General features: G+C 32.3%; 1 protein-coding gene across 1 annotated transcript in view; it reads left to right on the top strand.

The window, feature by feature from the left end:
• The first annotated feature begins 1216 nt into the window (after window positions 1–1216).
• LOC129944410 (uncharacterized) overlaps window positions 1217–11434 on the top strand; it is a 208720-nt gene continuing 198502 nt past the window's right edge. Inside the window, exon 1 of the mRNA XM_056053814.1 lies at window positions 1217–1617. Within this exon, the coding sequence (XP_055909789.1) occupies window positions 1483–1617 (135 nt within the window). The 5' untranslated portion in view covers window positions 1217–1482. The remainder of the gene's footprint in view (window positions 1618–11434) is intronic.

The raw sequence follows: 11434 nt of genomic DNA, 5'->3' as shown, positions 1-11434 counted from the left end.
CGAGAAATGTCAACATTTTAAATTCGACAAATCGGACCGATTACAATAACTTCCTATTAGATAAATAAATTCTTTTTTTAACAACTCATAAAATATTCCAAAAAATCAGATTTATGACAAAAAGTATAAAACTTCAAAAAGTAGTACAAAATATTGGTAAACATTTTAACCCCAAGTTTTTTGCTTAATTCAGATCAAATTTTAAATAACATTATTGTTTTAAAGGTTTCAAAAAGTCGCTACGCTAATTTAATTTCAAATTTGGTTTTGTTCCTACCCTTAGAATTCACGCTATGTACCTATTTAACTTTCAGTCTGAAATGTTCTTTTTGTCATGCCCTAAGTCTATTCTTATTAAAAACTAACTAATCCGATCTCACACAAAATCCACATATTCTCCGTTAAATTTATGGATACAAAAACAAAAACGCCAACAAAGACATAATTAGTAAAAGAACAAACAAGTTATTGTTATTGTTTGTGTCTTGTGTGTCACCTCAGCAGTGTCAGCGTCAGGCGTCGTCGTCGTCGTCGGCTTCAGCGTCACCCATGTGTACATGATAGTGAGTTCTACCTGTTCTTCCCAGTTCTTGACTTCTACTCCAACTAAGTTGATCATTGTTATTTTATAATCCCGTGCCCGTTCCGCCCGTACTCACCCACTTGTTGCGTTTCACATCCAATGTCTTCTTTTTATTTTATTTTACTTTTTCACCTTGCGACTTGCGAATGCGTCTTAGCAGCAGCTCAACCACGGTCGCCGTCGTCGCTCGTCGCTGTTATTTTGTTTTCTGTCCGCGCTATGTGGGTTCGTTCACAATCTAGGGCTTCACATTATATTGTGCATTCATTACCTTAGCCTACTCCACTAGTCGAGCTTTGATTAATAAAAAAAACGAAAAAAGAAGTGATTCCCTCCTGTCTTGAGTCTTGACTTACATGTGCTGTCGCTGTGCACATAGCCTGCCAATTTTTATAAGATTTTGGATTGTGACTTTATTTTCTTAAAAGTTTTGTTGGTTTCGTTGTTGTTGGTTTCTGGCTCTGGAGATTATCGCGTAACATACACTTGACAAAACCTATTCACGGTTTAGTATAGAAAAACCCCTCAAAGAAAATAGTGCGGTGATTTCTTTTTGGGCTTTAAAGTTTATCGTGAATGTAAACAACTTGTACAAAGGCGCGACGCGAAAAGAGTCTTAAATATTAAATTAAAAAAGAAAAGATTTATAAATATTTGTATTAACTAATTTTTATTTGTGAAAACAGTTAAGTGAAAGAATTATTAAAATTCAATGTGTAATGTAGTTTTAGTTAAAGTGTCGTTGACAGTCCTTGGAGTAGAGTCATTTGAGTAGAAAAAAGGATAATATTTCTCTCAAGTAGTTGTGTTTGTTTATTTGTGTGATTTTGTGTTTGACATGGAAAAAATCCAATCCAAGGGATTCAATAATTTTTTCAACTTGTATTTCTTTGTATCAAATGTTAGGTTTTCGTGGTGAGTTAAGAGTGCTGTGGCACCGTTTTATTGTGCTTATATCGTCTGTGTTAGAACAAATTGAAATGAGAATCCGCCATTCAGGGTCATTCCGCTGGATAAGGAATGTTATAGAAAGGGTAAGTTGTTGATAAATAAATAATAATTAAAGAGCTTAAAATTGAAATTGGTATCATTATCAACCTTTTGGATACTTTTGTTGTTCTAAAGTCTGAGTTTCCTTTTCATTTAAATTGGTACTGAGTTTTGTAGATAATTGGCTTAGCAGAAATAGGTACAAGGAGAAAACATATATCCAATTACTTAATCAAAGAACTCATTGGTGTAGGATAAGTACTGTCAAAACAATCTTAACAAGGCCGTAGCTAAAACAATAAATCTGGGGTAGTCAAAAGAAAACAGAAGAGATAAACTTTTTGCCATTGAACAGTTGCAAATTATTGAAAACATAAATGGCAAACATTTATAGAAGTATGAAATTGCTGCCATACTTGACAATATCAGTCAACCTTGTCTAAACATTACTGACAAATTAACTGAAAACTGTAACTTTGTAAAGGCAACGTGTACTGGAATTATGTAATTATCGTGCGTAACGAAGAACGCACTAAATATTTCCTCAAGTAACATTATATTGTACAGTCGAATCTCTCAAAGCCGTATATTTATGGTAGGTAGGTTCATATATTATAAACGGTGATTTTTTAAGAGCTTGAGAATTTTTTTTTTTTTTAAAAACGCATAAAATTTGCAAAATCTCATCGATTCTTTATTTGAAACATTAGATTGGTCCGTGACATTTACTTTTTGAAGATAATTTCATTTAAATGTTGACCGCGGCTGCGTCTTAGGTGGTCCATTCGGAAAGTCCGATTTTGGGTAACTTTTTCGAGCATTTCGGCCGGAATAGCCCGAATTTCTTCGGAAATGTTGTCTTCCAAAGCTGGAATAGTTGCTGGCTTATTTGTGTAGACTTTAGACTTGACGTAGCCCCATAAAAAATAGTCTAAAGGCGTCAAATCGCATGATCTTGGTGGCCAACTTACCGGTCCATTCCTTGAGATGAATTGTTCTCCGAAGTTTTCCCTCAAAATGGCCATAGCATCGCGAGCTGTGTGGCATGTAGCGCCATCTTGTTGAAACCACATGTCAACCAAGTTCAGTTCTTCCATTTTTGGCAACAAAAAGTTTGTTAGCATTGAACGATAGCGATCGCCATTCACCGTAACGTTGCGTCCAACAGCATCTTTAAAAAAAAATACGGTCCAATAATTCCACCAGCGTACAAACCACACCAAACAGTGCATTTTTCGGGATGCATGGGCAGTTCTTGAACGGCTTCTGGTTGCTCTTCACTCCAAATGCGGCAATTTTACTTATTTACGTAGCCATTCAACCAGAAATGAGCCTCATCGCTGAACAAAATTTGTCGATAAAAAAGCGGATCTTCTGCCAACTTTTCTAGGGCCCATTCACTGAAAATTCGACGTTTTGGCAGATCGTTCGGCTTCAGTTCTTGCACGAGCTGTATTTTATACGGTTTTACACCAAGATCTTTGCGTAAAATCTTCCATGTGGTCGAATAACACAAACCCAATTGCTGCGAACGGCGACGAATCCACATTTCACGGTCTTCAGCAACACTCTCAGAAACAGACGCAATATTCTCTTCTGTACGCACTGTACGCATTCGTGCGGTTGGTTTAATGTCCAATAAAGTAAACTGAGTGCGAAACTTGGTCACAATCGCATTAATTGTTTGCTCACTTGGTCGATTATGCAGACCATAAATCGGACGTAAAGCGCGAAACACATTTCGAACCGAACACTGATTTTGGTAATAAAATTCAATGATTTGCAAGCGTTGCTCGTTAGTAAGTCTATTCATGATGAAATGTCAAAGCATACTTTGACACCATGTCTGAAATCCAGCGTGATCTGTCAAATACTAATGCATGAAAATCCTAACCTCAAAAAAATCACCCTTTAGAAATTAGGGTCAGTTGAATTAATTTTTTTCGAAAAAAAGCTTTTGTTAAAACAATTTATTTTATAAAAAGAAAAGCTTATACCAATTTTTTTTAACAAAAGAGTCTAGTAATTGATTCATTTTTAAAGTATTTCATGCAGTTTTTAGAGAGATAAAAAGAAATTTTGAAACAAAATTATTGCATAATAATTGAAAAGTAGAGGAATCCTGACTTAACGCAAAGGAATTCAATATTTTTGTATTTCAAAATATGGTCCCGAAAAAATATTTGAATGAAAGAAAAATGGAGAGCTTTATTTATACGTCATGAATTTTAAAAGGTTTTTCAATAAGGGCGGGTAGATATTGCAATGGAATAAAACAAGCTGTGGCTGAAGTATTTACAAAATTATTATTTTTATTTGAAAGGCGCGTATATGTCACAAAGTGTGGAATATGACATCATTTAAATGCACGGATCCGAGTGGTCCAATTTTCAATGTCTCTTCCGCATAGATCCGGCATAAATTGAGCGATGGCCTGTGTTATTTTTACCTTTAGGGCATCGGTCGATTGTGGTTCATTTGAAAAGAACTGCGACTTCAAGAAACCTGACAGCAAAAAGTCTAGCGGGGTCAAATTGCATGACCAATTCAGAGACAACCTTACCCTCAACTCGTTCTTGCAAAATGTCAATCGTCCTCCTGGAACCACATATGGTTCAATTTGGGCCACACAAAATTAGTTATCAACGTTATGTAGCGCTTGCTGTTGACGGTGATCGCCTTAATAACATCGTTTTCAAAAAAGTAACTTTTAGAGGATTCATTATCACCTAATGAACCTAGCGTGGTTTGGTGTCGTCCCATATACTGCAATTTTGATTGTTAACACAGTCATTCATCCAAAAATGCGCCATATATGGTCATGAACTTTGAGCTCCTGGGCCAATTGGATCTTGTACGAGTGTAGGCCCAAGTCCCGACGCAAAATTTTCCAACTTCAAGTCTGCGAAAGGACAAGTTCTTGTGCCCGGCAAGGAATAGACTGCATCGGATTCTGCTATACACTTTCTGAACCGGTCGTCTAAAATTTGACCAACAAACGTTGAAAAGTCGACTGTGAGGGGCCAACCCGTCAAAAGTAGATGAATCATGAATTTCAGAATATCAGTTTATGAGAGGGTTTGAAATGTTCAAAAAAATGTGTCAAATTGAAAATAATATTCTACGAAATGGCTCTACTCCGAAAGAATGAAGAATGGAGAGCTTTATTTATAAAAAGTTATGATACTCATTTTTGTATAGTTGGTAGATATAAAGTAAATGGTAGAAAACAATTGAGTGTAGCATAAGCAGTTAAAAAAAGATAATTCGACTTATTTTAAGATAAGGAAGATTTGGAAAAATATTTGACATTAGAAAAATATGTTTTAAATTGGTACGGGAAGAGAAATGCAACCATTTCTTTTTTTTTTTTGACAGGAAGAAATCTTCTTGGCAGTATTCGACACCAAGTAGTGTGGGACTCTTAACCACTAAAACCACCTCTTCATCAGGACCAATCTTGAAGGGTCGACTCCCGATTTTTCTTTCTTAACTTTGTACAATCAATTTGGGGGAAGTTTAAACGTTTAATGCTTTCCCATGTTTTAAACAGACCATAAGGTTATGAGGCTTGGTTCTTCTTAATCTCCGAACATGGTTTCTTATATTCAAGACGGACTCCATTTCTGAATTTGTATGACTTTGCAGTCTCTGGGTGGTGCGATAGAGCGTATTTTTAACAACTTCTGTAACCATTCCTATTTGTAAGCCACGATGTAGATCGATATTTCTTATGTACCAAGATGCATTAACTATTCCACGAAAGACTTTGTTTTGGAATTTTTGGCTGATTTCGGTATTTGTTTTCTTTATAAAGACAGATGATTGGGTTCCCTTATGCCAAACAGGCTTTAGTACTTGATTATACAGCATTATTTTGTGTTGGATTGTTAATCAGAGTTGTTACCAAGTAACCAGTACATTTTTCTACATTTCAAGTTTAGTTCTTCTCTTTCCTTTTGATGTGCTCTTTCCACTTAAGCTTTGCATCCAAAGTCATTCCAAGGTATTTGCGTATTGGCGTAAGGTACAGCTTGATTATTAATGATTATTGGAATATTGTTTATCTTTTTATTTGTAAAGTTTATCTGTGAAGATTTTGTTTCATTGAGTTTGATACGCCATTTTTCGGTCCAAGCTCTCACTGTGTCGACGCCATTTTGTAGTTTTACTGCTGCCTTAGAGACACATTTGTCGGGTACCAGATTGGCGGTATCATCTGCAAAAGTAGCCATTATGGTGTGATTACCAACTGGAATATCCTTTGTGTATAGTAAATACAGGGTAGGACCTAGGACACTTAATTGTGGTACACCGGCTTCTATTTTCTTCAATTCCGAGTATTCTTGATCTACGATTTTAATATTTCAAAGTACTGCCTGGGAAGATCCCTTTGTAGTTTGTACTCAAGTCCCTCATGCCAAACCTTGTCAAAATCTTGAGCAACATCTAAGAAATTAGCTGAACATACTTGTTTTTCTTCTAATGCTTTTTCTATTACATCCGATATTCTTTGAACTTTGTCTATCGTGGAATGTTTTGTTTCTAAAGCCAAACTGATGGTTTGAGAAGAACCTTCTTTCTTCTATGATTTTGCTAAGTCTCTTCAGAAGCAGTTTTTCAAAAACTTTTGCCATAATTGGTATAAGCGATATTGGTCTGTAAGCCGTCTCTTCTGTAGGTGGTTTACCTTGCTTTGGTATGACAATTACTTCAGCAATTTTCCAATAGTGCGGGACATACTGGTGCTTAAAGCATGCATTTATTATAAATTGGAGTTTTATGAAGGCTTTAAATGGAATTTCTTTCATAACCTGAGTAGTAATAAGATCGTAACCTGGTGATTTTTTATTTGATAGTTGATGTAAACACATACTTTTTATTTCTTTAAGTCTTACAATTGGTATTTCACTTTCATCTATCTTATCAACGAACTATAAGTTATTTTCAGACACGTTTGATGAGTATGGCTTAAAAACATTCGCAAGATGTTCAGCGAAAAGGGTAGCTTTTTCTTTCGGGTTACCGATCCATTTCTCATCTTGAGATTTCAAGGGCGAGTTTTGTAACTGCGGTCTTTTCAGGCGCTTGGCTGCTTTCCATAGCGAAAAATCGGTAGAAGCATCAGTCGTTAAATTCCTTAAGAATGTACTGAGTGAATCATTTTTGAATTTGCATATACGTTTTTTAAGATTGTTGCTAATACGGTTAAACGATGTTCTGGATCTGGAAATCTAGTATTTTGCTATTTTCTTCGAGCTCTTCTTTTCTCTAGTATCAACTGTCTTATCTCTAAGGGATATTTTATTTAATTTTGTCTTCTATTAGAAAATGTTGGAGTACTTTCTTCAGCGGCCTGTTCCACATCAGCAATAAATTGTTCCACTTCATGGTTAATTTGTTCGAATGTATCCATGGGAGATCTTAAATTTATAAAACTTAAAAGCCTTTCTCTAAAATCATTCTAGTTTGTTTTCTTATTTACAAGCTTTGGATTACTTTTTTCTAGTACTTCCGAATCACTTGTTATAGAATCACTGGAAACCACCATTTTGAAACTTTTTTTTGTATAAAAAATGATCGAAGAGCAACTTGCTGGCAATATTATTACTTACAAATTATAAATTTAATTTTAAACTTCCCATAGGAAGTTATTGTAATCGGTCCGATTTGTCGAATTGAAAATTTTAATATTTGTCAACGTTTCAATCTCCCTAGAGTCATAATAAAAAAAATAGGGAGATGCCTGTACGTCCGTGTGTACGTACGTTCGTACGCCCATAGCTCAAAAACGAGTAGAGATATCGACTTCAAATAAATTTGGTTATACAGAAACAAAGATTTCGAAAGGACTCTCCCAAATAATGTTTTTTTTATAAATCAAAAAAACTGAACAAAAATAAATGTCACGTCGAAAATGTTACGAACAAAAAGTGATTTTATCTCCAAAATAATTGTATGAAACGAAGATCAACGCCTTTAACATTCGGTTAAATTTTGAAAACAAAATCGAATTAAAAGTTTTTTTTTTAATTAAAAACCTTAAGAAGATTATTAAAACTTGCTAAACATTTAATTTTGATCAAAGAATCTTTTCAAAACAAAAAAGAGTGGATTCCAACTTATTTTATCTCAAAGAAAATATTGTTTTAAACATTAAATAAACTTTTTATAAAAATCCAACTGAAACTTTTTTCATACAAAATTAAGATCTACAAAAAGTAGTACAAATGTATGCAAATGTGGTAAAAATTGATGGTAATCGTTTCGTGAATAAATGAAGGAATAAACTTCAAAATAACTTCATTCCTTGCTAAATTTACTTAGAAAAATCTTATCTGTATTTGTTTACGTAAGTAATTGAGACTTTCAAGAAATGCAACTTAAATTGGTAGAAATTACTTTTCGACTAAAAATCTCATTAAATCAAAGTGTTTCTTTTTTTGCAATATGTTGTTGGTGATTTTTAGTAAATTTCTTAAAAAAATTCGACTAAATTTTTTTTAACAAAACACGAAAACCTACAAAAACAACCAAAAACTGATAAGAAATGGTTTTCGAATCAAATATTAAGAGAAGAAAAAAAATATTGACTACAAATTATTTATCTCATACAAAATATTGATATGAATACCATTTTACAGATTTAATTTGTCTGTGATTCGCAAATACTCTTTTTATGGATAACATTACTTCGCATCTTTTCCAAATACAATTGCTCGGTAGCATAATTCCTTCACCCTAACAGTCTTGCACTAACCTTATTTTCCAATATGTATCGTCTAGTTAAACTGCCAAACGAAAAACCACCTTTGAAAGTGTCACGTTTGGGATGGATTGAGAATTTTTCAAAATTAAATAATATTTGTATGAAAATCGGTTTATTTTGACGTATTTAAAAAACTCTATTATCTGAAAACTGACTTTAAAAGCTTTAAGACCTGATGCAATTTACTATGTAATTCTTAACATCACATACTATTTCCAAGAGTTCAATATTCACGAATATCCAAAGTCCTTAAATTTTTCAACTTCACCACTATTATTATGAATTTTAACAATATCAATGCATCATTAAAAGGTGTGTTTTTTGTTATAGCTTAGTTTTCAATTGTCAAAACTCATATTTTGATTGCCTTTGAAATGACTAGGCCCTAAGAGAGGGCCTAGAAAACTTGTCCATCTTTAAGTGAAGAAAAACGAAATCAGCTCAATATGCAATAAAATCAAAAAAATTGGCAAGATTACGATAACTCAGGATTACGGATTTTTTTAGACCATTAAAAAACGAGTATTTTTTACTTTAGAAGGGTAGGTCTATCTATCTCTCCCCGTTTATAAATAAAAAAGAGGCTAGGATGCGACCCACACTTCCCATCCCGTCTGTCGCGTTTCAATTTTTACCAAATTTGCGTACTATTTTTGTAGATTTTATTTTTTATGAAAAAACGAACTTTTGGATTTTTATATAAAAATTACTGAATATCGGAAACAATATTTTCTGTGAAATAAAAAAAGTTTGAAGACAATATTTTTAATTTTTGAAAAGCTATTTGAGTCGTAAGTAAATTTTTACCAAGATTTAGTATTGTTTTTTTTTAGAGTTTTATATTTTGTAAAAAAACTGTCAATTCGAATTTTTTAAAAATTTTACCAAATGTTGAAAACAATATTTCTTATAAGATAAAATTAGTTTGAAGCCAATATTTAAAATTTTTGAAAAGATATTTGAGCCGAAAATCAATTTTTACCAATTTTTATACATTTTTTTGTAGGTTTTTATGTTTTGTAAAAAAAACTATCAATTCGACTTTTCTCAAAATGTTGAAAACAATATTTTTTTAAGAAAAATATTAATTACAAGCTATTATCTGAAAGTTTTTAAAAGATATTTGAGTCGAAAATCATTTTTTACCAACTTTTGTTAATTTTTGTTCAGTTTTTATTTTTTTATAAAAAAAACTGTCAGTTCGATTTTTTCAACATTTTTCGAAATGTTAAAAACAATATTTCTTATAAGATAAAATAAGATTGAAGCCCAAATTTCAAGTTTTTGAAAAGATATTTGAATCGATATTCAACTTTTACGATTTTTAAATAATGTTTTTTTTTAGATTTTTATTTTTTATAAAAAAAAAACTGTCAATTAGATTTTTCTCAAAATTTTATCAGATATCAAAAACATTATTCTTCGTTGCACAAAATTATTTTAGAGATGAAATCATATTTCAGTCGTAAAATTTTAGACGTGACAAATTTTTTTTTTCAGTTTTATTGATTTATAAAAAAAACCGTTAATTGGATTTTTTTCAAAAAATATATTTCTTCGATATCACGTTACAATATATTATATAAAATTTAATTCAAGTCTCTAGCGTTTTTGGTTCGTAAGATATTAAGGGTTAACCAAAATTTTCACCTTTTTTTCAAACTGCTATGGTAAAAAAACCACCCACGCAATTTTGTTGAGAGCCCTTTCTGCATCTTTCTGCCTTATTATCTGTATAATAAAATGTATTTAAAGTTGATATCTCTTCTGGTTCTTGAGCTATGGAGGACGAAAAAAACGTCGCGAACGTACGGACGTACGGACGTACAAACGTACGTACACACGCACGCACAGACATCTTTCTAAAAATCTTTTATTTCGACTCTAGTGACCCTGAAACGTCGAGAAATGCCAAAATTTCAATTTGACAAATCGGACCCATTACAATAACTTTCTATGGGAAGTTAATGAGAGCAATAAAATTAATAAGAGCAACATATTATAAAAAAAAATATTTATAAACTTCCGGTTTTGAAATATTGAAATTAAACATTTTTTCTAAAACTTTTTTTAACTCAAATTTTCAGTTTAAAATTACATTTTTCAAAAACTATGCATAGTTTTGATTCGATTTAAAAACTGGATAATGAACAGAATGTTGGCTTATTGTAAGTATTACAGTTATTTTGTAATTATTTTTTCTCATTTTAGGTAATCATTTTTTTAAATTGCCCCTACCGCTTAAACGGGGAAAGATATACCTATTGTAAAAAATACTTGTTTTAGCTGTTCTATACAAATCCGTCATTAAACTTGCCCTTCAAAAATGAATATCTTGCTAAAAGTATCATTCAAAAGACTGAGTCGTATTTATCCACAATGACTTATATACTATACTAAGTACATTTTGTGCTTAAGTTTTAACTTTTAAACCTTCAAACTTTTATTGATTCTCTATTGTTAACCTAGTATGAGAATATTGCTCTAAGTAATGCATGCAAAATTTGTTTCTTCAATTTAATTAAGGCCAAGTCAAAAATAAACAAACAAAATTATTTTAAGCACAAGGTCGAGCAGTAAATAACATGCAAGTAGAAATCCTTGATGGAAAGGGAAACCTATCAATTTCCTTTGAAAAAAAATGAAAACTCTCACAAACATATGGTCTGAAACGGAATCAGCAACTCAAGAAAATTCAATATCTTGATGTAATTCCTGTCTACAATCTTCCCTGTTCTCCAAACGTATATCTTTGAAGGCTTCCTCCTTCGTGTCGATGTCTAATTGTAACACCTCAAAATAATTTTCTATAAAACTACCGCCAATGAAAATGTGCACTGAACTATTTAATGCGAAATACAAAATAAAGCTAAAAAATGAAAAGCCTCACCATTTGAAGTGAAGAACTATGACGATGTAACTTTTTTGATGTTTTTTTTTTCTTTCTAATGCAATGCGAACTTTTCCTATACCTGATTGCGTGACAAAGAGCAATTTTCAATTTTCTATGTATTTATGTACTTTAGAGGTTTTAACAAAAATACTCTGCATCGTCCTTTTTCCGGTGCAAACATAGTTCCGAGGAATTAAGG

The sequence above is a fragment of the Eupeodes corollae genome, chromosome 2, assembly GCF_945859685.1.
Source record: "Eupeodes corollae chromosome 2, idEupCoro1.1, whole genome shotgun sequence".
Lineage (NCBI taxonomy): Eukaryota > Metazoa > Arthropoda > Insecta > Diptera > Syrphidae > Eupeodes > Eupeodes corollae.
Note: the sequence above shows the minus strand (reverse complement) of the source record. Positions and strands in the feature narration are given on the sequence as shown.